This window comes from Vulpes lagopus, chromosome 7 (genome assembly GCF_018345385.1).
Source record: "Vulpes lagopus strain Blue_001 chromosome 7, ASM1834538v1, whole genome shotgun sequence".
NCBI lineage: Eukaryota > Metazoa > Chordata > Mammalia > Carnivora > Canidae > Vulpes > Vulpes lagopus.
Window position 1 is genome coordinate 9,322,710 of NC_054830.1, and position 26,954 is coordinate 9,349,663.

General features: G+C 45.5%; 1 protein-coding gene across 4 annotated transcripts in view; it reads right to left on the bottom strand.

Moving 5' to 3' along the window:
• CACNA1A (calcium voltage-gated channel subunit alpha1 A) overlaps positions 1-26,954 on the bottom strand; it is a 286,336-nt gene that overhangs the window by 173,875 nt on the left and 85,507 nt on the right. For all 4 annotated transcript variants that reach the window (XM_041762541.1, XM_041762540.1, XM_041762539.1 and 1 more), the window contains exons 5-6: positions 2,296-2,401; positions 337-476 (exon numbers count right to left, since the gene is read on the bottom strand). In XM_041762541.1, the coding sequence (XP_041618475.1) occupies positions 337-476; positions 2,296-2,401 (246 nt within the window). The remainder of the gene's footprint in view (positions 1-336; positions 477-2,295; positions 2,402-26,954) is intronic.

Here is a 26,954-nt window from a genome sequence, read left to right on the forward strand (position 1 = left end):
GGCAAGTTCATATCTGTGTTTTGGATCTCTCTATGGTCATACGGGAATATTAATATTTCCTAATTCACTGGGTTGCTGTGAGGATTAAATGAGAGAATGCACAGAATGTTTTTTAGAAGCAGTCAACTCAAATAAGCCATTATTCTAATTGTAACCGAAAGCATTTGCGCAACATACAGCCAGGGTATGGAGGCGGGGTGCAGAAAGGCAGAGGCCTGTTGAAGAAGAACATGGAGACTCAGCCTTCCTGAGTCTAGCCTGGACACACTACCCATGATGTTTCCAAAGTCTTCAGAGTTCAAGATAATTCTAAGCAACACAGCATCTGACACTTACCCTGTTAGCACCACCACAAAGTCCATCACGTTCCAACCATTCCTTAAGTAAGAGCCTTTATGGAAGGCAAACCCCAGGGCGATGATTTTAATGCCAGCCTCGAAACAAAAAATTCCAATGAAGTATGGTTCTGTATCATCCTGGAAGGGAGAGAAGGTAAGTAAGGTCAAGATCTTTGGCTGGGCAAAGGGTGGCACAACTGGGGACCCACCAGGAGATCTCTACCCATTTTCCCTCACCTGTCCTATCCTCTAGCACTCACTGCCCCCCAACACATCCTTCCCAGAGTTCTCTTGGCTGAAGGCTTTTGTAAGAGAAGTGGAAGTGTGGAGAAGACACTCTCTTTCTTTCCTTCTGGCCAATCTCATATATCACTTGGCCAAATAGAATGTTTGGACCCATGGTATCCAGTAGGGCAGCCATGGATCACATGTGGCTATTTAACTGTAAATTAATTTAAATGAAATAAAATAAGAATTCACCTCCTCAGACACACTAGCCACATTCCAGTGACTACTATATTGGATGGTGCAAAAGGATAGTACTTCCATCACTGGAGAAAATTCTACTGGAAAGCACCAGTTCAGTATCTTTGTCAGACACATCACTCAAGGCCTTTGAGGTTGGATCCTATACAACAACCTCACTTCTGGATCGGACACTTGTGAAGGTTCTCAGCTGGTATGTACCAGTATAGCCATTTAGGTTGCTAAAATATTGGAGTAATACTTCTGCATTTGTTTGCAAATGGCCAGGGCTCTAGTCCCTAGCCCCTCACTGAACCTCCTTCCAGTTTTTGGCTTCCAACTGATAGTTTATAATATCTGAAATTAAGCTTTAAGCTCTGCTCCATCAGAGCCCCTACATGGATGTTTTCCAAACTGTTAAAAGTTTCCCAGGCTTTAATTATTTGCATTCTGCCTTCATGATTCTTTCCCTATCAGCTTGCCATAGTACTACTATTTGCTTCCTGTTTTTCCAGTTGACTCTTTTTTAGTTAGCTTCAGCTTCAGCAAAAACAAAAAAATAAGTCTTGAAATCAAAAGTTTGGTGGGTTAGTGATATTTTTTAGATACAGATTATAATTCATAACTATTAAAATTCAGACGTCTTGGGACGCCTGGGTGGCTCAGTGGTTGAACATCTGCCTTCAGTTCAGGGCGTGATCCTGGAGTCCAAGGATCAAGTCCCACATCAGGCTCCCTGCATGAAGCCTGCTTCTCCCTCTGCCTATGTCTCTGCCTCTCTCTTCTCTGTGTCTCTCATGAATGAACAGATGAAATCTTTAAAAAAAATTTAGATGTCTTGAGACCCATGTATATACTTTGTGGATTAGGAACAGATGGATTCTTACATCCCCCTCTACCTACATTTGAGCTATTACAGCTGGCTCTGAAAAGGTAACAGAAAGGGAAAAAGTCTCCTTTGTTGTACTGTCAGAAAGCCAACCAGGGGGCTTGGGGATGGATAGGGGGATCGAGAAGGATCTTAGTTTATAGCTCTGCCGAGTTTCACCAAATGAGTAACTTTGAATGAGGACTATGAACATCCCCCAAAGCTAACATCCATGACAGGAGACATAAAGGATAGAAGAACAAGCCAAATGACATCATATGCAAGCAACCAGGCTGACATCAGAATGTGGGACATGCCTCAGGGACATGGGATTGGTTTCTGCCAGAATCAAGGGCAGGAGGGAAAACAGTTGCTGTGGTATAAAAAGTTTAAGTGACATAACAAAATCTAGACCTTGCTTAGATCTGATTTGATCAAATGACTGAAAAATGTTATTTCCGAGACAATCACAAAGATTTGATTCCTGACTGGGTCTTAGATGGTTCTGAGCTCCATGATCCAGCTCTTGGCTCCAAGACTGTGAGCCCACTCTACCCTCTGCTCCCACGGCAGAAACTTGCCTCTAAAGTGAAAGACAGACCCCTCAAGAAAGACATCACTCACCAGTCGTTCAGACATTGGGGTCTTGTCATCGTCAGGTAGGTGTTGCTCCAGAGCAAGGACAATGCAGTTTGCTATGATGGTGGCTAAAATCATATATTCAAAGGGAGTATGGAGGAATTAAGGAAAATCTTTTCAGCTTATTTAGGCTCACAGCAAAACTCAGCAGAAGGTACAGAGATTTTCCCATATATCCCCTGCCCCCCACATTATCAACATCCACCACCAGAGTGGTGCATTTGTTATAATCAATAAACTTACACTGACACATTATCACCCAAAGTCCAGAGCTTACATCAGGGTTCACTCTTGGTGCTGAATATCCCAGAGGTCTAGACAAGTGTATAATGACATGTATCCATCACGAGAGTGTCCCACAGAACAATTGTACTGCTCTGAAAAACCTGCAGATGACTTTTAAAGGAAAGTGTAGACGTTATTCCTCCATCTCACCTCCAACATTCATTAAGCAAATATTAATTCAGCACCTACTGGGGGCCAGGCCCTGTTATGGCCATTGGGGACAGAGTTTACAATAAAACAAACAAAAATCTCTGCCCTCATGGAAAAGAAGTGAGTGTATGAGATAACCACACACATAGAATGCTACAAAGTGGCGAATGCTACGCAGAGAAAAAGCAGAAAGGGAGACCGGCGGGTGCAATTTAAAGTACACTGGTCAGGGATGCCTGGGTGACTCGGTTAAGCATCCACCTCTTGATTTTGGTTCAAGTCATGATCTCAGGGGTCATGAGATCAAGCCCTATATCAGGTTCCATGCTCAGCAGGGAGTCTGCTTGAGATTCTCTCTCTCCCTCTCTCTCTCTGCCCCCCCTCTTGTGCATGCGTGTACTCCCTCTCTCTCAAATAACAAACACATAAATCTTTTAAAAAATAAATAAAGTACAATGTGATCAGATCTGACATCAAAAGCATGAGCAACAAAAGAAAAAACAGGTAAACTAAACATCATCAAAATTAAAAACTTTTGTGCATCAAAGAGCATCATCAAGAAAGTGAAAAGACAACCAACAGAATGAGAGAAAATATTTGCAAATCATGTATTTGATAAGGGTTTGGCATCCAGAATATATAAAGAACATTCACAACTCAACAACAAAAGGCAGTCCAATTAAATAATGGGCAAACGGCCTGAGCAGATATTTCTCCATAGACGATATTCAAATAGCCAATCAACACATGCAAGATGCTCAATATCCTCAGCTGTTAGGGAACTTCAAATCAAAACCACAATGAGCTACCACTCCACATACACTAGAATAAAAAGAAAGAAAAGAGAACAGTAAGTGTTGGCAAGGATGTGAAAAACTGGAACTTTTGTGCATTGCTGGTGAGAACATAAAACAATGTGGCCTCTATGGAAAATAGTTTGGTGGTTCCTTTAAAAACCCACAGAATTACCATATGATCCAGTAAAATATATCTTAGGTATACACCCCAGATAACTGAAAAGGTACTGAAATGCATGTTCATAGCAGCACTATTCAAACAGCCAAAAAGTGGAAGCAACCCAGATGCCCCTCAGTGGATGAATGGATGAACAAAATGTGATCTTTCCATACAATGGAATCCTCCTCAGCCATAAAAACGAAGTACTAGTACATGCCACAATGTGGAGAAACCTCAAAAACATGCTGAATGAAAGAAGCCAGACACAAAAGACCCCATACTGTATGGTTCTATATATGTAAAATGTCCATAACAGGCAAATCCACAGTCAGAAACCAGATCGGTGGTTGCCAAGGGCCGGGGGAGGGGTTTGGGGAGTGACTGCTTAATGTTTTGGAACTAGACAGAGAATGTACAACAAACACTATGAATGTACTAAATGCCACTGAATTAGTCATTTAAGAATGGTTAATATTGTTATGTGAATTTCACCTCAATTAAAATAAAAAGAATAATATGGTGGTCAGAGTAAGGCCTTTGAGAGGCTGACCTTTCAAGATCTGATAGAGGGAAGTCCATGTGGCTATTTCCAGAGGTAGCATTCCTTCTCCCTCCAGGCACAAACTCCTTCCTATATTCTAGGAATGCTCTCTCTGGGTTGATAGGAGGGTGTCCTGCTGGAAGGTCTGCACTTGGGGAGGGTCTGATCTGCTCACTTTACATTAGGGTCTGATCTGCTGGTCAGCTAGTAAACCAGAATGTCCCCTGTCCCCCTGCCAGACCCACAGAGGCACCCCCTACTCAATCAATCTCTGAGAAGGAAGTTGGGTGTAGTGAAGTGGGTGTCAAAGGGGAAAGCCATAGGGTACTGGTTGCTCTGGAGTAGAGCTCCCCGACCTTGGCACTACCCAACACTCTGGGCCAGGTCATCCTCTGTGATGGAAGTGATGAGCAGCAGCCCTGGCCTCCACTCACCAGCTGCCAGCAGCACCCCCTCCTCTCCAGTTATGGCAACCAAAAGTGACCTCCAGATATTGTCATGTGTCCCCTGGGAACACTGGAATCCACTATGCTGCAAAAGGGTCATAAAGTATGTTTTGGTGAACTTGGCCATGTTAAACCCTTGGCCGCCTCCCATCCTTCTCCCTTGGAAGCTTAACTTGCCTTGTTCTGTCCTTTGGCCCTAGACTTAGGTTTGGCATTTTTGAAGCTCCATAAAAGCAAGGAATCCTATAGGCTGGCGGAGTATAGGCTGGCTTGGAGCACATGCTCACTTTCCAGGTGGGAAAAGAAAGTCTGGAATGGACAAGCTGGGAGTAAGAGTCTAAGTAAACCAGGAAAACCAGGCCTTCTTGGTCACTGGCTTTGGCCTTTGCCTCCAGCTGAAAGCGGCTGAGCCGCGCTCCGTGCACACTCTGAAAAGCAAATCTGACACTCAGGGCAATTTGGGGAGCCAACAAAAGCCGGCCCTGCCGACGAGTGCCTCTGATTGGCTTCCTGCCTCCGAGCTGACAGTCATTAGGAGCAGAGAACAAAGCTGGGCTATGTTGCACAAATACTCCATTCTGCCTCACCCTGCAGCCCAGAAAATAAGAGACAATATTTGTATACAGAGAAGCAACGCCAAGCCCTTCCCTGGCCTCCTCTTGCCGAGGCTTCTGCAGCCATGATTTGAATCTGATGATTTCACTTCCCTTCTCTGCCAACTAGCTCCTTGCTCGCTTTTGTATGGAGCCCGCTCACTCCTGGGGTGGGGGTGGAGGGTGGCCTCCTGCCCCTAAACAGCTGGGACGTGACTTCCTCTCCATCAGACTTGAGCTGAGGTTCCAGGAAGAGTCCCAGAAGACTGGCAGCAAGCAGCACTTTTATGGGTTGCATTATCAGGGTTTCAATTGCCCAGTGTCGCCCAGATCTCAGAGCTTTCTGAGTACGGCAATGAGGCCTTCGCATGGGGGAGAATGGAAAGAGGCTGCCCACTCCTACCTTATTGCTTTTTCTTATTTCTTGTCAAATATGGCAATCGCTGGCTATTAAACGTTAACCCTTCTCCCTCTGTGCACACACGGACCCTGCCAATGTCCACAGACCTACTGCCTCATGGGAATCTGTGGCATTGACCTCATACCCTTGTTACTGAACAGCCACAGAAGAGCATCAGATGTATCTTTTAGAAATGCAAAGTCTCAGGCCCCCTGAGCTGACCTGCTGAGTCAGAATCTGCATTTTAGCAAGCTCTTCAGGGGATCTATGTGCACAGTGAAGTTTGCCTTAGATCTATTTCAGGGGTAGAAGGAGACCAGGTAATTGTGGCTTTGAGTCATCTCAAGAGAGGTGGGGGCTCCCTTTCTCCTCCACATTCTGACCCCAGGAGGAGACTAAAGAAGTCCGGGACCAGTCATCTGGCCCCTCTCAGACAAGGGGACTGGTAAGAAACCCAAGATCTTGAGGAAATAAGAGCAAACTGGCATGACACAAATATACAGAAAAGAAAATACCAGCTTAACTGACATGGAAGGAGTCACAGCTTTCTCATGGCTCTCATGTCACTCAGAAGAAACGTCAGTCTTCCTGGCAGCCAGCAGGACCCTGTATGACCTGCCCTCACCATCTCCCTGTCCTCATGTCCTCCCTCTCTCCGTGTTCCCTCAGCTGCAGCCACACTGGCCTCCTCCACGTTCCCCAAAAACCAAGCACATCCCACACCAGGGCCTTTGCACCTGCTGTTCTCTCTCCTAGAATATTCTTTCCCCACAGACCCACATGCTTCCCTCCCCTATTCCCTTGTAGGCCTTTATTCAAAGGTCATATCCCCAGTGAGGCCTTTACTCCCTTGCCCTGCTAATTTTTTTCCTTGGCCCCTGTCCTCAGTCAAACATTTGCTGTTTTCCTTCTTTATCTTGTTCACTATTTGTCTCTCCTACTAGACTGTAAGCTCTATGCAAGCAGTGACTTTTGTCTACTTTGTTCACTGCTTTGTTTTCTGCACCTAAGAGAGCATCTGTTTTCATAGTAGGTGCTCAATAAACACCTATATGAGGAAAGAAAGGTGGGTGGGTCCTGGTTTTTGCACCCTCTCTCCCCACTCTGTTGCATGCCAAGTCTCTGTGAGCATGTTAAAAAACACAATCAGCTTCTTGAAATATGCACTGATGTGGTTGGAACATAGACACAAAGATGGAGTACTGGGTTCTTGGCATGGGAGAAAATGCCTTACCCCAGGCAGAAGTCAAAGGTAGTCCAGGCAGGGGGAGGTGAGGTTTTCTCAGCCCAACCCCGAGTCGTGCCTATTCCTCCCAATTTAGAAAGCCTGGGTTCTAACTCACAGCTGCGGTGAGCAATGCCTCTGCTAGCTGAGCTGAGCTTTCCTGCTTCCCGATTGGTTTGAGGAGAAAGCACCTGTGTCAGCGGGATCCAGAATAATCAGCCAGCCGAAGAGGCCAAGGGGAGGGAGTGTGGGGAGAAGAGATGAAAGGAGAGAAGCATCCCTGATGGGAGGAAAAGCTGGCTCCTGAAATGGCTTGTGGAAGTCAGGATAGCAAACAGCCCTGCAGGCAAGTGCAGATACACAAAGCTCCCTCTCCCCCAAATTAGATTGATCAAGACCACAGAGGCCCCAGAAAGGGGCTGTGTGTGACAATGGAAATGACCAAGTGATTCTTCCCAGTGAAAGAGGGCTGCATCTGCTAACAGGAACTGCTCTTGGGATCCAGAACATCAAGGAAAATCAATTTGCAAAGTAGGCATGGTTGATGGTTCCAGCCTCTTAGCAAGACCTTGCAGAATGTCTATAGTAATGCATCCTTCCCTTTATAGTGCTCCCATCCCTATCTCATTCCCAACCTCCTGTGGTTATTGTGAAAATCAAATCAGGTTTGTTAACTTATCAAGACCTTTCCTCTACTATAGGAGCTGCCTGATGTTCTAAGGAAACAGATACTTTGGGGAGTCAACCAAGCAGTTGAACTTGTGAAGAGAAGCCAAACAGACCTGATTTTCATGTTAGTTCCATGCTCATCACAATGACCAGGAGAAGAGCACAGGGTAGCGGGGATCTAGATGTATGAGTTTAGGAGATATTCCTTGCTTCGCTAAACAAATGCCAGCATTTAACTCAGCAATATGATAAACTATTATGGGGCCATTAACAGGCACAACAACTATAATTACAGCTGCATTTATCGAGCGCTTCATTGGGCAGATACCGTGCTAAGCATTTTACACTCATTTCAGTTAATTTCTTGCAACAATTCTACAAGGTGGGTTGCAAGTCCCATTTTCCAGATAAAGACATCAAGGCTCTAGGGGTTAAGTATATTGCTCATGATCACACAGGAGATATGGGAAGAGCTAGTGCTCACCCCAAGATCCATGCTTGCATGCTGGTGGTCCCCAAAGACCACTCAGCAGCTTACCCTTATTAGCAGGTGGATAGTTTTGTCTTTATTTAAAAACTGGAATGGGGGTACACTTGAGGCCTTAACCATATGGATGAGACCAAATGTATTAGACCTCAAGTAAGTCCCAACTGCAACAATTTAATGTACTAATGATCAACTACTGCATGCTAATCCACACTCTCATAAGCCCATCCCAAGTGGGTTATGTTAATGAAAATTTTAACTTCCAATAATCCAGAGATGTCCAATGAACATACCAACCAAAAACCAAGCCTAAGAAAGAGTTTTCCTCCAGCCCATTCGCTAGAGACTCTAGTGGTGACAACACAGGACCAAGAGCAACTCTAGGCGCTGCCTGGAAACGTTTTCAGCACCATGGCCAGCGGCAAAAGGTGCCGCTTAATTTCACAGCCATCCAGGCGTGGCAAGCCTGGGGCAGGACAAGCAAACCCAGTGTCAAGTATTAACACTCTCTGGGACTTTGTAAAGACCTACATTTCTCATCTAGGGTAGGGGACCCCCCCAAAAAAAACCTGAATTCGTTAAGTCACCAGGAGAATCAAATGAAGAGAAAATTAAAAACCCAACACCAAATAGGTATGAAGTGTCATTTGTTTTTAATATAATCTAAGACTCCTTGTCACTTTGGTTCTGAAGAAAGAAGTCTACCCAGGGCAGCTGGATCATGCTTCCGTTCAGAAAACTGGAAATACATGCATGAGAAATCATAGAGCAGAGTAGTTAAAAGGGTTTGAGGCTCAGGCATGGTTCTGACGTTGGTCAAAAGAGTTTTCTTCTCCGAGCCTGTTTCTCATATATAAAATACAAAAAGTGATTCCCACCTCATAAGGCTGTGAAGAATAGAATGAGTAGACACATACAATACACTTAGAACAGGACCTGGCATGTAGTGTATACTCAATAAATATGAGTGTTTAGTTATTATTATTTTAAAATTTTTGTTGTTTAGTTATTATTTATTCTGGTTCCTGAAATGAGACTTAATATTAAGAAAACTTAACATACTTATAAAAGCATGAGATGGGGTTCATCTCCTGGTGATCACGCAATCAATGCTTATATTATTATTTTTATGACAATTACAGCTACCAGTATTATTAACCTTTCCTATTCCTTTTTTACCTATCTATGTCACAGTTTCTTCCCTTTACCGGAGGCCATCAACACCTACTCACATCATGGCTGACTGAGCCTTTTCTCAAATCTGAAATAATTCCAAAAACAGGATGCAGTGAATGTACACAATCTGTTCCACGAATACCAGGCTCAAAATAAATGTTGCAAAACTCTCCAGCAGATATTTCATATAAATGGGTTATATGACATGTGATCTTTTGTGTCTGGCATCTGTTGTTCAGCATAATATTTTGGGGGCCATTCTATTGTGGTGTGTAGCAGTACGTTGTTCCTTTTTATGGCTGTGTAGTATTCCATTGCATAGATTGACCATTGCAATTCACTTATCCATTCACCCACAGATGGCTGTTTCAACTTTTTGGCTATCCAGAATCAGTGACTTAATAGAGACAAAATGCAGATTCATGTTTGCCAGGAAGTGAGAGATGGGAGTAAATCAGGAGCAACTGCTTTATGGGGACAGGATTTCCTTTAGGGGGTAGGAAATGTTTTGAAACTTGATGGAGGTGGCGGTCACAGGACAATGTGAATATACTAAATGCAACTGAACTGTTCACTTTAAGATGGTTAATTATATTGCAGGATACAAAGAATCTCTTAAAAATTTCTTCAATTTCTAAAAAAATGTTGTTGCTTCTGCTTCTTTTCTTTCTCCTTGATTCTCAGAGTTCCCATTACATGCTGTTACTCATGGACTCTTTCCTCTGAGCTATGGAAACCTCATGTTTCCATGAGCAGAAACACCACGCAGGCAGCCCTCAAGATATTTCTTTTTAAATAACAACTGCCTTTAGTTATAAAAGGAATACATACTTCTTGTAAGTTTTTTAGTTTTAAAATTCATATTGTATCATTTAAAAAATGAAAAGTCCTTACCCCAACCCATTGCCCAGAGACAACCACCACTAGCAGTCTGCTGTCTGTTTTTCAGATTTTTCCCTACACATGTTCTTTACACTGGCTGCTATCTCTTCCTGAGTTACTCTTCCCCTAAATATGGGCCAGGCTCACTGCACCCATCAGGTGGTATTAAAACATTATCTTCCCAAGGAGGTCTTCCCTGGCTACTGAGTCTAAAGTCTCAGCCCCACCAACATCATCATTCCTCCTCCCTATTTGTTTTTTGTTAGCTATTTTAGCAACTTATCACATCAAACTGTGTTTTATTTATTTATCTTATTATATCAATCTCTTACTGGAAGGTCACCCCATTAGGGGCTTCTCAGCACCCAGTCCCCAACATATAGCAAGTGCTTGATTAATACTAAACATGAATGAAAACCAACATACGAAATCACATTTTCCTTTTACAAAAATGGGATTGTGACATGCAATGTTCTGCCATTTGCTGTGCCCTTCACCACACTGGACCCATTTTTTTCCATATCAGTACCTTGGATCTTCCTCTTTAAAAAGGCTGTACAGTATTCTTGTGAATTAATGCATCATCATTTCATATTTCCCTAAATGCTTCCAGTTTGTCTCTATTACAAGCAAAGCTGTGATGAATAACCTGTTCACACAATCTCATTCCCTGGGATGTTCCCCCCTATCCAGGCAAACATTCCCTGTATATGGCTCTGTCACCCTGTGCAGTGGTCAGTGAAATCCTCCATGTCCTTAGCATCTTCTCTGTGCTTTCATCTACTTCTTGGCTTAAACTCAAACCTGGAAATTCCCTGAAGACCATCAACTCCAAGGCCAAGGGGACCACTGGCAGTTTCAAATTAGTCCCCAAGAACAAAAAGAAAATCCAGCCCAGGGAGATATCTGTCATGATTGCCCCAAGGAAACCCAGTGAGACCAAGGAGAATAGCCCCAAGAAAGAGAGTGTAACAAAGGAGTGAGGCAAGAATACTACAAAGGAGTGAGGCAACTAATCCAAGTGAGGCAAGAATACTCAAGAAGCCAGGTAAGGTGAAGAAGGCACTCTCTAAACCAGGTTTGGCCAATAAGAAGGCCCCCAAGAAGGGTAGACAGGCCAAGAAAGTGTCCCCCTTCTAACCAGACAGGCCACGAAGGTCCCTCCTAGTGCCACTGGACTCAGCAGAAAGTCCAAAGTCAAAGGCAGTCCCAGCAGCCAAGATGCCGAGGCCCACAAGAAAACAAAAGCCAGGAGTAAGACTGGTGGAGCTGATTACTTTCTATGATCTTCAATTTCCACAGGAAAGACCACTATCCGTGCTGGTCTATTCCTTCTTAATCACTGGAAGACATCACTACCTCTTCCTCAATGGCCACTGTGAACTCCAAGGCACTCCAGACATGCATGCTTAGACCACACTGGCTATCTCCAAAATACCCTTTCCCAGGATCATTCTCTTAAGCCACCACTCTCCTCCTCCCAACTTACTAGCTCTCCTAAATGCAAACAAATATCCATCCCATGAAACCCTGCCGCTCATTGACCTCACCAATTCTCAGTGCCCTCTCTTGCCTTCGTCCCCTTGTCAACCTTATGCAGTTGGCTGTCTATCACTTCCTTACATTTCCTTCCCTTCTGGAAAGAGCCCATCCCTGGATGAGTCCAACCAGTTGCCTTTCCCATACTTGCAGAGGTCCATTCCTGAATGAGATCAACAATCTGGGCTGATGATGTTAAATTCATGATCCTAAGCCTCAAAATGGACATTTGAGAATTCTAGCATCCTAGTCGGTGGAAGATACCTGTGATGAACTGCTAGGAATTACACAATGTAGGGAAATTAATATTCTCCCATCATTAGACAACCCCATCCTTGTCTCCAATTTCCCTCCAGCCACCAACCCATTTCTCTATTCCCTTTCATAAAGAAGGAGTTGACTCCACATGTTTCTTCCACTTCTCCACTTTGATTTTTCCTTCTGCCTTCTCCTCCAGGCTGTCTTCTAGCCCCATCCCTTAACCAAAACTCTCCTAGTATGGATCACCAGAGACCTCCAGGCTGCCAAATCCCAGAGCCACCTCTCTATGATCAGATTTCTTGGCCACACTTTCCTTTTGGGTTTCCTACTACCTTCCTGTCTCCCCTGTTGACTCCTTTTCTACTCAGTCTCTAAACGTTGGTCTTCTCTTCCCTTTGTTTTCCCTCCTAGGAATACTTGTCATAGAATTGGCTTATCATTACAGCCTCAGCACCCCATCCAGTGCCAGGCACCTAGCAGGACCCCAATAAATTGTCTGTTGAATGAGCAAATGAATCCACATCTACTTTATTTCTCTTTGCCTTCAGCAGCAATTCCTCCTGCACCTTCTATCCTCTCTTTCATCTTTCCCAGCTGTTGCACTATCAAGCCAAGTCAAACAGACTTTCCAGAAAGTCCCAAGCCCCTGATGCAACTCCTCTGCATGCTCCCCATATGCATCCCCAAATAATTGTGTCTGCATGGCCCTTTCCTCTACTGGCCCTGCTGTCTGTGAAGATTCTCCTTGAAGCTTTATCATTAAAAAAATAAACCAACATATTCTGTGCCTCCAAAAGAAGCTTTTACTTTTGCAAACTCTATTGATTTAATCCTAGAGGCTGCTGGCAGTGATCCCAGGAGCTTAATCAATACGACAACACCCAGCACAGCCGGAACATCAGGGAGCCTCGGCCAAGACCTTCTGCTTGGGTCTTCACTGACCCTGACTGAATCTCTCGCAACGATGAAGAAAGATTTACAGTAGGGCACGAGACATTTGCAACTGCTCCAGGATCCTGCTTAGGTGAGCAGAAGAAAATGTCTTCAAGCTCGAGGCACTTCAGAACTATTTTTTAATTTGCTACTATGGCTACTTCCCGGGGGGCGGGGGGGGGTGGTGGTGAAGCAAGCAAGAAATCAAAGAGAACAGAGGAACACTGCAGGTTCTAGAACCTGAGTACAAACTCCCTGGTGGGAAAGCAGGAGAACAGGCAAAGGAAAGGTGGGAAAAAGAAATATGAAGATGGCAAGAATTCAAACTTGGATGAGTTAAAACAGGAATTCCTTCACCCCTCAGCAAATACTAAGTGATCAAGGAAGGAAAGAGAGAGGTCATAGGAAGAAGGAGGTTGACGGTGACTGAATCAGTGCCCAGGACTTGAGAAACCATTCACCTGCAAGTCAAACAATTCCTTCCAATAACTTTTTCAAGATTAAAAAACTGGCAGAGGAATTAGCAGCCCCATAGTAAGAAAACAGAACTGTTTCCTAAACTATTAGCTAGTTTAAATGTACATTGGGGCACCTGGGTAGCTCAGTCTGTTGAGTGTCTGACTGTTGATTTCAGCTCAGGTCATGATCTCAGGGTTTGCAGATTGAGCCCTGAGTCAGGCACCTGTGGAGTCTGCTTAAGATTCTCTCTCCCCCTCCTTCTGCTCCCCTCCCCCTTGCCATCTAAAAAAAAATAAAATTAAAAAAATAAATACACATGAGTATACACAATCCTCATGAGAACACTGTACTTAGACATTAGCCCCAGTGCACAGATGATGAGGTATTCTAGCCCTGGTATTCCACATCCTGCTGTAGCGACAAACATCTCCCAAATCTCAGTGGCTGAAAACACCATGGGACTATTTTCTTGCTCATATTATGTGCTCACTGCAGGTGGGATGGGGACTCTGTTCTATGCTGCCCTCTCTCCAGTCCCTAGCCGGTGGCGGGGGTGGGGGGGCAGTAGCTCCATCTCTGTGCATATGTGATAGTGGAGGCAGGCAAAAGGAAACACAGTAAAACATACACTGGCTCTTCAAGCTTCTGACTGGAAGTGACAAGTGTCACTTGTCCTCACATTCCATTGGCCAAAGCAAGTCATGCCTAATCTCAAGGACTCGGAAGAAAGAACACTCTACTCTGCCCAGAGAAGAACCAAAACATTAGCTGAGCCAGGTAAGGTTCTCCACTCAGGAAGATGAAATGACTTGTCCAAAGTCAGGCAGCGTCAAAGGTGGCAGATGTGGGATCAGAAGTCAGGACCACAGGGCCCCATGTTCTTTAGATGCTACGGCCTTGCACATGATAGAAGCTGAGAATAAAATTTAGATAATACTGAGGAGAAATATTGGTGGAGGCAAAAAGGAGCAAGGAAAAATAATATATCAGCTGAGGGGGAGATAAAAGGAGCTAGAATGTTGACACCAGAGTGTAAGTAGAGAGGCCTCATCTTTAGAAATCCCAACACATCACAAACATTAGGAAAGGGGTGGGGGAATTTCACATTACTTTCAGGGAGGTCAACAATAACAGAGAATGGAGGAGATATTTATGTGAAGCCCTCCAGGGAAGTGAGGGCACAACCAGGAAGGGAATGTGAATGCTTCTTGCTCCTTCTCTGAAAGCTGCCATCTTGGCTCAGGTTGAAGTTCTAACAAATACTGGTTGGTATTACAGCAGCCCCAGGAAGCCAAGGCCAGGGCTTGCCAGGACTCCTATCAGCTGCACTGTACCTCCCTGGACATGTTCCTGCACGGTTCTGGGAAATCTGGACCAGAGTTGGATGGTGTTCCAGAATGGATGATGCTGGCTTGGCCTTGCTGACTACTCCTCTCCCATCCCAACCCCAGGGCTGAACACCCAGCCAGGACATGGGAATTCCACATAGATGGTAAGCCAGTTTAGCTTTAGAGCAAAGTTTCTGGAAAGCACTTACCGTTGTTGCCAATGCACCATGGCCATTTTAGTTATGAGTACCCATTATGGGCTACCCAAGTGCTGTCTGCACATTAATTCACCAAGCCTTTACCACCTAGCCATCCAAAAATCCTACTGGTCAACCTTCAGACTGTATCCAGAATTGGTGGTTGCCACAAACTGGAAGGAGAGGAAGTGGGAAGTGACTACTACCGGGTATAATGTTTCTTTTGGGGGGATGAAGTGTGGGTTTAGATAGAGGTGATGGGGGCATAGCAATGTGAAAGTACTGAAGGACACTCAATTGTACACCTCAAAATGGTTAATTTTATGTTATACATATTTCACCACATTTTTAAAAATTTTGCCACAATACAAACACTCTTCATTAGGTCCATAGCCAATGCTCTGGTCCCATCCCCACTTTCCTGGACCAGTATTGTTACTTCCTCCCAAGTCCCTCACTCCCTACAGTGGTCAGAGGAGCCTGTGAACATGAGTCAGATCACACTCCTCTGCACAGAACCCTCCACAGCCCCCACCTCACTCACAGCAAAAGCCAAAGTCATCCCCACAGAACAAGGCCCTGCTCAACTGCCCTGTCATCTCTCTGACCTCTCTTCCTCCCATTTTCTGTCTTGCTCCTTCCTTTTAGCCACACCAGCCTCCTTGATGTTCCTCCAACACAACAGGCTTACCTCAGGGCCTTTGCATAGACTACACTCTCTTCCCCTGGACACCGCCGTGGTCTCCTCCTCACAATCTTTGAGCCTTGGTTCAGATGCCACATCCTCAGGGAGGCCTTATCCAACACAACAATCGGCTTCCCCATCCCCTTTCCTTCCTGCTTCTCCCCACTGCCCTTATAATCTTCTACAGTGCTAGGCAATTAACTTGTTATTTTGTTTCTTGTTCATTGTAGGTCTCTCCCAATGAGTACATAGGCCCAAGAGGGCAAGGACTTTCCTCTGCTTCCTATGTCTAGACCAGTGCCTTGCTCACTGCATATACTTGATCAATATTCATGAAATGAGTATACAGCCCAGTAAGGTAGACACTATTCTCTATCCATTTTATAAAGGAGGAGAACAGAGACTCAGTGTCAGGCATGTAGCAAATAATGGAGGACCTGCCACCAAACTCAATCTGAGTTCACAGCTCTGGTTCTCAGCCACGATGACTGTTCTTTATTACTATCCACACAGCAGGGATGAACTGAGCTTCTATTATATGTCAGGCAGTGTTCTAAGCGTTGAGGATATGACAGAGGGCAAAGCAGGCAGAGTTCTGGGCTCACAAAGGTGACATTGTCCCTGGCTCAACTTCTTCCTGCCCTGACTCTCACTCGCCTTCACATTTGGCCCTGATGACAGCCACTCTGCTGCAAGGGTCCAGATGCTCTGAGACATGGACTGGGCATGCAATCTAAGCCACTTTCCCATTGTGTTATCCAGCTTTTATGACAATTTGTCATCATATGACATCACATGACATTGTTTGACAATGACTTGTCAGCCCCACTGTCTTCACAATGGGCAGGGAGCTCTGTGGGTTCAGAGACCTCATGATGGTTTTCTTTCCATCCTGTGCTTGCAGATTTATGGATGAATGAGGAGCCAAGAGCCCCTTCGTCAAAGAGGCAGCCCCAGAATTTCCTCGCCAGACAAATCCTTATCTCTCTGTCCTTGGAAACCTGAGAACTAAGCCACTCCCTTGGGCTGTTTTACAGATCTTGTGGGGGCTTATCTGTCTTCCATACTTCACTCTGGAAGTAGACAGTTCTGGGTGGAATGTTGCCTGCACTCCTATAATATACATGCATCATTGTACATTGTGATAAGTGCCATAAGGAAAGATGGAAGAGACAGGGAGGGGAGACTGGGTCAGGAAAGGCTTACTGAAGATACACCATTTCATGCAAAACCTAAAGGATTTATAAGGATTTGCCAAGCAGATTTATTAGCAATGGCCAAAACGAGAATAAACCCAAATGTCCATTGACAGGTAACTGAATAAGCCAACTGTGAGATTTCCATACCACTGAATGCTAATCAGCAGTAAAAATGAATGAAGACATACAGCACACTCATTCAACACATTTATTGACCACCTATTATGTTCAGGCATTGTTCTAGAGGAAACAAGGGAAGAGCCATGAGATTACCTGGGGAAGGAGGATGCAGGCAGAGGGAAAAGCCAGTGCAGAGACCCTGAGATAAGACTGTGCCTGGTGTGTTTGAGTCAGAGAAAAGAGGCCAGTGTAGCAGGGGCTGGGTGAGTGAGCAGAGATTTTGGGGAGAGGAGCTCAGAGATTCTTCATGGGTTTCCCCAAGGCAGAGAAAATCAGCAAGGGAAAAAGGAGAGTGGTGACTTCTAGAGCTCAGGAATAAGGGAGAGATGGTGTACCTGGGTGGCTCAGTTGGCTAAGCACCCAACTCTTGATTTTGGCCCAGGTCATGATCTCAGGGTCATGAGATTGAGCCCCAAGTTAGGTTCTGCACTGGGCTCTGCTCTGAGCATGGAGCCTGCATAAGATTCTCTCTCCCTCTCCCCTCACTCACTCTCTTGTGCTTGCTCTCTCTCTAAAATGAAAGAAAGAAAAGAAAGAAAGAAAGAAAGAAAGAAAGAAAAGAAAAGAAGGAAAGAAAGAACGAAGGAAAGAAAGAAAGAAAGAAAGAAAGAAAGAAAGAAAGAAAGAAAGAAAGAGGAAGAAAGGAGGGAGGGAGGGAGGGAGGGGAGGGGAGAAGGAAGGAGAGGAGAGGAGATGGGAAGAGAGGGAGGGAGGAGAGAGAGAGGCCTGAGTTTAGAGTCTCTGCAACCCTCACTCCCCATGTCTTATCAGATAAAAGACCTGGATTAGGACCACCTAAATGTCCCAGTGGCCTGACATGCTTTGCTGAAAGATAGGAGCAAAGGAGAGAAAGAAAAGTCAGCTTTGTAAGAAAAGAAGGATATAAACAAAGGAACACAGAAAAACTGCTTATACATAATACAGCATAATATATACTAGATTAGGCCTTGGCAAACTATGGCCCATGGCATGTTTTTTAAATAAAGTTTTATTGGAAAACAGCCACATCTGTTCATTTACTTATTGTCCATAGCTGCCTTCACTACAATAGCAGAGCTGAGTGACCCCGATAGAGACCTGTGAATGCGAAGCTTCAGATCTTTTACTATCTAGCCCTTTGCAGAAAAAGTTTGCTGGCCCCTGTACCATAACAAAAATACAGAATTACATATTAATACATTAAGTCCTCATAGCATATATTAACATACAACTATATAGCATAAAATAATAAAATCACTAATAAAACATCTATATTGAGTACTTATTCTATATACAGCAGTGGACTACTAAGCTTTTTTGTCTATGCTAGTGCATTAAATCTGTTCAACAGCTCACTGAATTAGGACATTATCATTGTTCTTATTGATTAAGAGCACAGACCCTGGAGCCAAACAGCCTGGGTTCAAATCCCACCTCTGTTGCTCATGGAGTGTGAGACCCCAGAAGAGTTACTAAATGTCTCTCCATCCCTTTTTTCCCTTTGTCACCTGGGATGATGATAATGCCACCTATCCCTCAAGGCATTGAAAAGACAAACTCATTTGATGAGAATGAGGTGCTTGGTATATTGTCCAGAACTTTCGAACAGAGGCACAGGGAGGTGAAGTTACTTCCCTGTCGGTCAAGCCCAAGTGGTCAAGCTGGGATTTGAACCTGTGCAGCCATCACTGCCAGATGCGGCAGAATCAGGAAGGTGATGAAAATCAGGAACCATGAGCTCATGAGAGCAGAGCCAGCACACCACCCTAGGGGACATGGGTCTGTCCGCCACTCTCCTCAGTGTAGAGTGGGGTGGTTGGAAGGTTGGGATCTAGCTGGTTGGCCGCCAGAAGCAATGAGGCACTGCTCTTCCGGTCTCCACGGAAGGGAGGACAGGCCAGTTAAACTTAAATGGAAGAAGGCAGGCTAGTGACAGCCCTATCATCACAAGAGTTCAAAGAAGTAGGCAAGGCTGGGAGGGGACAGGCCATTGTTAGAGCTGCTGGGCTGACCCTGGAAGGGGCTGGATATCAGGAGCCACTGCTAACACAGCTGGACTAGATTGGGGTAGGGTGGGCAGGAGCCATTGTTAGCACATCCAAACTACAATTTCATTTATGCACCTACTTCTGGCTGCCAAGACAGGCTCCAAAGAGAGGGAGGGAAGGAAGCAACTAAGGGAGTTGCTTCCTGCCCATGGGACTTCAGTCCCCCTCCCTGAGCTCAGCCTGAGGGGTCTCTCTCCCAGGCTTAACCTCCCACAAGACAGTCACTTGCTTCAGACAGAAAGCCTCTCTCACTGCCCCCATTCAGGCGACTTCCGTTCACCCCAGCCTCAGGTTAAGTGGAGGGCCTTGCCAAGGGTGAAGACTACCTGCTAAGACTCCAGCTACCAGGTCTCTAAGCAGACGGCCCCACACTCGAGCTTGGCATAGAACTGAACTCCTTTCAAAGATTAAAAGGTTTCCATTCAAAGCGAGAAAAGAGTGACGGAGAGAAAAGAAAATGAGATAGGAGGGCACATAGCACCCAGTAATCACCACCACCACCAATAACAATAATAATAAGGCAGCAAAGTAAAACTTTGACACCCAAGAACCTGATTTCTCCTTGTGAAAAAGACCACATGATGTGTCCACTAAACCTCGTCCACCTCGATGCATACATGGACTAAGTGTCCCAGTCTCCCCTGCAGTTAAGTAGGCCACAGGTGCTGGGTGTCTTCCCTCCTCTTCTTGCTATGCCTAGGGAGACTGGCCTGCCTACACAGCCTCAATGAACTCCCTACCCTCTGGCTTCCAGTTGGGCTTGGACAATGGGGAGCTATGGCAGGAGACAGGGGGAGAGCATGAAGTTGGGGTGTTTATTTTGCCAATTTTCTATGGTTGCAGCTTGAGTCAGCCAGCTTTTGAGATCTTTCTCTTTCCTGTTTCTCTTCCTCCTGTCCTGTCTGCTTTGGCTAACTACCCACATCTCTCTTTTTTTAATTAATTAATTAATTAATTTGAAGTGGGGAGATGGGTAGAGGGAGAGAAAAATCTCAAGCTGAGATTCTCAGATACTGCTGAGTGCAGTATCACTAGGCAGAGAGATTTCCTGACCCTGAAATCATGACCTGAGCTGAAACCAAGAGTGGGATGCTTGACTCACTGCACCACCCAGGCACCCCTGCCCACATCTCTTAATTCCATTCTTAAAGGGTGTCTTGTGTTTACTAATAAAACCTTCGCTGATACACAACAGGATGAAATTCTAGCCAACAGAAAGCTGGTGAAAGGAGGAAATAAGTTTCACTACTTCTGTTGTAGCAGCTAATATACACGGATCCACCTTTTAAAGAGATCAGTCCTACCAGCTCCACGAGGTTGGTTCCGCCCCCAATACCAGGACAGGTCATGTGATCCAAGCCGAAGCCAATCAGAGCACCCCTTTCCCATGTCCCAGTTCCCTGAAGAGATTGGTTCAGGCATGAGCACGTGACCCCAGCAGAGCCAATCAAAAGCAGTAAGTCATTTGCAGAGAACGCTGGGAAAATGGGAGTGAAAGAATATTTCGGGAGGACCCCACTGTTGCAACTGCAGCCGTGTCCTGGCCGTAGGGAGAATGGAGCCAGCTTCGGAAAGCACAGCCCGGAAACCAAAGCCTAATGATGTCATCTGATTCCTGGATCCAGACGAGCTGGAAGCTGGTCACTCCCTGGACTCTTCCATCCATGAGCTATTAACTCCTCTCTTGTTGTTTAAGCCCCTTTGAGTTTTCTGCCCCTGGCAACCGAAGGGCACTAATGGACTCACGTAGTAAACGTGATGAGTCCTCACTGTGTGTCAAGTCTAAACTTTGGAGGCAGGTATTTTATTTCAATTCTCCCTTTACAGTCAAGGAAACTGAGGTTTTGTCAATTACTCAGGTGCAGCCAGGGTAAAATGGTCTGCACGTGTGTGTTTGGGGAGCTGGTGTGTGACCTTGCATTAATGGGATGGAGCCCGAAAGTCAAGGAACTGGATTCCAGTTCCCAAACCAGCATCTTCTGTGTGATCTCAAGAGCACAAATTAACTTCCCCTCATTCTGTAAAATTGAGGTTAAAATCCTTGTCTCTCTCCCCCACGCATCTCCTAGGGTGGGTTGGGGGTGACAAATGAAGCAATAACTGAATGGCGTTTTGAAGGAAAAACTATCAACTCGTTTTTGTCACTGTTATTAATAAATGGCCACTGTTGAATTGCTTCCAGAAAACCCTGGGGGCCAGGGGCTGTCCAGCTACTCTCTTGGCTAGAATTCCAAAGACCATCTGTGGCAAATACGTCCTCCAGAGCACATACCCTTGGCATGAACACAAACTGCTTTCCTCACCCAGAAAACTCAACCAGAAAAGGAACAGAGATGGTGGGGGGGGGGGGCGGGGATCAAGCCAGCTCAAAACACCTTTCAGTCTGATCACTGATTTCTGTCTCCATAACCACCATCCCAGTCCAAGGCACCATGGTGCCTTCCTTGAAGGACTACAGCCATTTCCTCACTGGTCTCCTGGCTTTTCATTCTAGCCGGGGGCCCAATCCATTCTCCACACAGCAGCCAGTGCGGCCGTTCACAGACACAATTTCATCGTATTGCTGCTTAAGTGGCCAAATGATGCTTTTACAATAAATAACCACATTCCTAAACTAAACATCTGCCAGAGGACCTTTCACATGCTGCTTCCTCTGGTCAGAACATCTTTCCCAAAAGCAGAGTTGCCCTAAGGACTCAGTTTATTATACTCCCCGCTTCCCGCCTCCCTGCTCCGGGGGCATGGTTTTAGTGCTCCTCTCAGAGCAAGCTGGAGTGGTCCCTCCTCAAAGGGCTTATAGCATTTGTGATTGTAAACTAAGTAGTCACAACTATTTATCTGTCATCCTTGCCAGACTGTCCGCTTCATGAAAGCACTGTCCACATCTGTTGTGTTTATTGCTATAACCCAGTGCCTAGTACATAATCAGCACTCAAAAAGTATTTGTGGCTTGATTAGCTGAGTATAAAAGCAGATCAGACCAGAGGAAGTAGGAGTTAAATCAGTCAGAGAGGCTGTCTCCTAGATCATGAGGCAAGTCACTGGACTTTGTGGTAAATGGTGCTGGGACAACTCTTAGGGAACTTGGACCTCTACCACACACTATATGCAAAAATCAATTCCAAGTTGATTGAAGACAGACAATGAGAAAAACTATAAAACCTTTAGAAATCATATACAATATCTCCATGACCTCAGGATAGGGACGGTTTTCTTATTTAACATACAAACCCCACAAACTACAGAGGAAAAGATTTCTAAACTCAACCACATTAAAATTAAGAACTGCCGATGTCAAAAGCCGTCAAAAAAGGATCAAAAGGCAAGCCAAGAGAAGATACTGCACAGCATATAATGATGAACGACCTATTTTCAGCATAGACTGGGGTCATCTACAGATCAGCATGAAAAAAAGTGAACCCAATAAAAAAGTGGACATGGCATGTAGAATGCTTCATGAAAGAAGGAACTTGAATACCCAATAAATATAGTAAAATGTGTTCAGCTGTTTTGTGATTGGGGAGCACACACAAACCACAACCGGAAATCTTGCATCTACTAGAAGGGCTGCAGTTAAAGGTTGACATTTGCAAGTGTTGGTGAGGGTGTGGAACAACTTGAACATTCAGTCCCTGTTGGCACGAGGGTAAATGAGCACAAGCACTTTGCAGCACAGTTTCTCATATTTAGTCAAACTGAAACTGCACTAATTTTAATATCCTGCAATTTTGCACCGAGGCCTCTATCCTCAAGAGACTCTGGCATGCATGCGGCAAAAGCCATAAATGACAAGCGATGTTGTTCATGATGGCGCCCAAAAGGAAAACAAACTCACATGTTCGTCATCAGTGAACAAATATGACCACAAAGGAGCCACAGAAACCGCAATAAGGATGAAACTTACAAATATAATTGCAGGCCAATGAAGCAAAACACAAAACCATTCATATCGCCCAAGTTTATTTATACAAAGTTCAAAACCACAAAACATTTAACTGCATTGCTTAGGGATGCACACCTAGGTGGTAAAACCACAAAGAAAAGTAATCTAATGACTATGCCATCCAGTCCTCATGGGTGTTCTGTGATGCAGAATGGGCCTATGGGGGAATCTGAGGGGTAGGTGGCTCTGGCCCGTGACCTGCGCAAAATGGATGTTCGCTTCATGATTGGTCTTTAAAATGTCCGTCTATGTTCCTACATTCTTCTCTAGGTTTTCTCTCTCTCTCTCTCTCTCTCTCTCTCTCTCTCTCTCTCTCTCTCTCTCTCCTCTCTCAGGTGTGCACATGCACGCACGCATACACACACACACTCAGCCAAAGACTGACGAGACACAATAAGACACGTAAACCTAGAGATGGTTTATGAAGAGAAAGGGAAAGAAGACAAACACCCAGAGAGAAAATGAAAAGATAAGAGGGACACAGGAAATGAAAAAAGATGAAGACGGGACAAGAAAGCAAGAGTCAGGAAATGAGAAATGGAGAGACAGAGGGAGGAAAAGGTTGTCAAGGGCAATGAGGAGGGAAAGAGATACAAGACACCATATTCTGCCTCTTGTTTCTTTCTTCGCTTTCTCTGGATTTGCCATTCCTCACCCTCCCTGCTTGCTTCCTCCATGTCTCTCTCCCCCTCCCCCAGCACCAGCTTCCCTGGCCTCCCTGCACTTCAGTCTCTGCTTCTCAGATCCCTTCCCCACCCTACACACCTGTCTAGTCTTTCTGTTTTCCTTTCCCCCTCATCTTTCTCCTTCCTTTCCTTCTTCCACCTCCCCTACACACACACACACACACACACACACACACACACACACACACACGCCCTTTGAACATACATTTGTCAAGTAGTTGCTTGGTGCCAGACACAGTGCTAAAGACAGAGGGAGGCCACAGCTGGGGGGATGCGGGATGGTGGTTTTCAGGCAGGGACCTGTGGGCTGCCTGTGACTCTCTCCCCCTCATTAACTTCACTATCAAACGCTCCCGGCGTCACAAGTTGTAGGTCTTCTTTATGAAATATTTAACTAGCAGAAACCCAGCTGGGATGAAACCTCTCATTTGTGGCGGCCCCAGGAGAGCAGAACATGGGCCTGCTGCTGGCATTCACCTGGGCTGAGGGAAGGCCCAGGGTGCCCAAGGGGACCATGAGTGTGAGTGGCAACCCCCAGGGCCAAGATGACTCTGACATGTGCTCACAGTCTCCTTTGGATGCCAGGGGGAGGGAAGCAGAAAAACCCCAAAACCAGAATAGGTCAATCCAAGAAACAGACCAGAGGAACAATACTGGAGGGGGAGGGGTGACAGGAGGGAGGCAGAGGAGCAGGGAGTAGCCTGATAAGGACTGGAGTTTCCTTTTGGGGTGATGAAAATGTCTTGGAACAAGACAGAGGTGATGGTCACACAACTCTGCAAATGTGCTAAATACCACTGAACTGTGCACTTCAAAATGGTTAGTGGTTAATTTTTATGTTAGGTGAATTTTAACTCAATTTTTAAAAACCATTTTAAAAAAAAGAGCTTCATTTCCTTCACTCCAACTATTAACTTCTAAGGCTGCTGACCTCAATTTTAAGAAGTTAACATATTTATGTAGTGAGTCCTCACCATCTGCATCCCAGGCCCCCTGCTCAGCACTCTGAACCATCCCCTAGTTTGCTCCCCCACAGCCCTGGGAGGGAGATGCTAGCACATCCTGGAACCTGGGGCCCAGAGAGGGTAAGTGGCTTGTCCTAGGTCACACAGTTCCAACTCCAATCTACCTGCCTTCTAAGAGTTCTTAACCACCTGATGGACTCTCTGTCAAACCTAGCTAAACTTTAGAATCACCCAGGAATATTTTAAGATCCTCATGTCCAGGGGCAGCCCTGGACCAATCTCACCAGCTCTTGTGGGGGTGGGGCTCAGGGCATCAGCATTTGTAAAACTTTTAGGTGATTCCAACTCTAGCCAACCTGAGGGTCTTCTTGAGCTGCAGACTGGGACTGAAAAAATATGAGGTGGGGGAGACAAGATTTTGTATATCTTACAAACTCCCAGGAGATGCTGCTGTGGCAGGTTCTAAACAGCATGTGCTATAGAACTTCCCACAGCGATGAAATGTTCTAGATCTGCGTCATCCAGTACAGTGGCCACTAGCCACATCTGGCAATCTAGCATCTGAAATGTGGCTCTTACAATTGAGGGTCTGACTCTTTCATTTTATTTAATTTATTTTTTTAAAGATTTTATTTATTTATTCATGAGAGACATACGGAGAGAGAGAGAGAGAGAGAGAGAGAGAGAGCGGGGGGCAGAGACACAGGCAGAGGGAGAAGCAGACTCCATGCAGGGAGCCCAACGTGGGACTTGATCCTGGGTCTCCAGGATCACACCCCGGGCTGAAGGCAGCGCTTAACCACTGAGCCACCCGGGCTGCCCATTTTATTTAATTTAAATTGATTTTAAGTCAAAAGAGTCACACATGGCTAGTGGCTACCATACTGGGCAGCACGGTCTATACAATCTCCAAGGAAAGAAAGAATTGAGACCTCAAACAGGTTAGAAAAAAAAAAAAGGTGCCTTAGAACCTTAATAAACATCCTAGGGACAAAAATAACCTGGAGCATCCCCTTGTCTGCGTCTTTAAAAATGAGAAACACTTCCAAGGAAAGAAGAAATGAGGGAGTCCCTTGGGTCTTCTCCGTCCTTCCTTTCCCAGCACTACCCATCAGCTCGGGACTCCTCACCTGTCCTCCCTTGGGTCTCTGCAGCCAACCCCTTTCACTCCCTAGACAGAGCCACCTATGAAACAGACCTCCAGCCTCATGCCACCTGCTCCTCACCTTCCCTGCTCCCCAGAATCATGCCCACCCACCTCTTGGGTATCCTCCTGGCTTGGCTCACCATCAACACTCTTTGCCCTCACCATCCTGCTGTATCTCCTATCCCTGCTTTATTTTTGCACCATAGTACTTACTATACTTAAACAGTGTTCGTTATCTGGTCCCTTGTCTTTCCAGCTAGAATGCCAGCCACATCGGGGCAGCCGTCTGTGTCTGTTTATGTCTATCTGTGTCCCAGTGCCCATACCAAGGAGGAAATGAAGAGCTTCCACCACTTGCTAAGCATTTACTCTGTGCCAAGCACGATTTTTGACATTCACCGTCGATTTCATCCTCCCGACCTGCCTGGGACTTAAATACTATTCTACCCACAGACATTGTACAGATGAAGAAACCAAGGCTCTCTGAAGTTAGGTACCATCCCAGAAGCCACACCCCTGGCAGAGAGAAACCCAGTCCTGGGTGACCTCAAACTCTATCCCTTAACCACTCCTTGGTGCCAGCTCTTGCCCATGGGCACTCCAGCTTCTCTGAAGCATGAATGTCTTCCCAGACACAACCCGAGCTTTTGCCCCTCTGGGCCTTTGTCCCCTGCTATGCTGACACTCATCTGGGGAGGCCTCCCCACCTGCTAGATGTATGACCTTGGCAAATGACTTTAGCTCTCTGAGCCTCAGTATGCTCATCTGTAAAACAGGGCAAAAGCAACCCCACTGAGCTTTTGGGGCCAGTATAAAGATGAAGTCAGCCAAAGTAGTCCTCACCTAGCCTAAGAGTCATAAGCTCTCCAGAAAGGAGCTACTAACCACTGTCCAAAAGGCACACAGTTTCCCAGAATATTGCACTTCTTTACTGGGGCTCCAGTGAAATCTGGGACATGAAGGAACACAGCGGGGAAGAAAGGGCCCACCCATCGTGAATGTGGAAAAATGGTCCAGTGCTTCTCATCAAGTTTTGGGGGGTTGACAGATCCTTTTTGGTCAGTTAGAAGAGCTGTGGCTGGCATTAAGGCTTGGAGAGCGTGCTCTAAATCACATGGTGGCTACTGCACCCTGAAATAATTCAGCCCCAACACTGGTGCACAAAAACACATACTATCATGTTGACACAGGGGGATGCTAACGCCTGGCCCCCAGAACAATAGTGCAGCCAAACTTATTCAGTACCCACCATGTGCCAAGCACTGTTCTAGGTGCTGCTTGAAC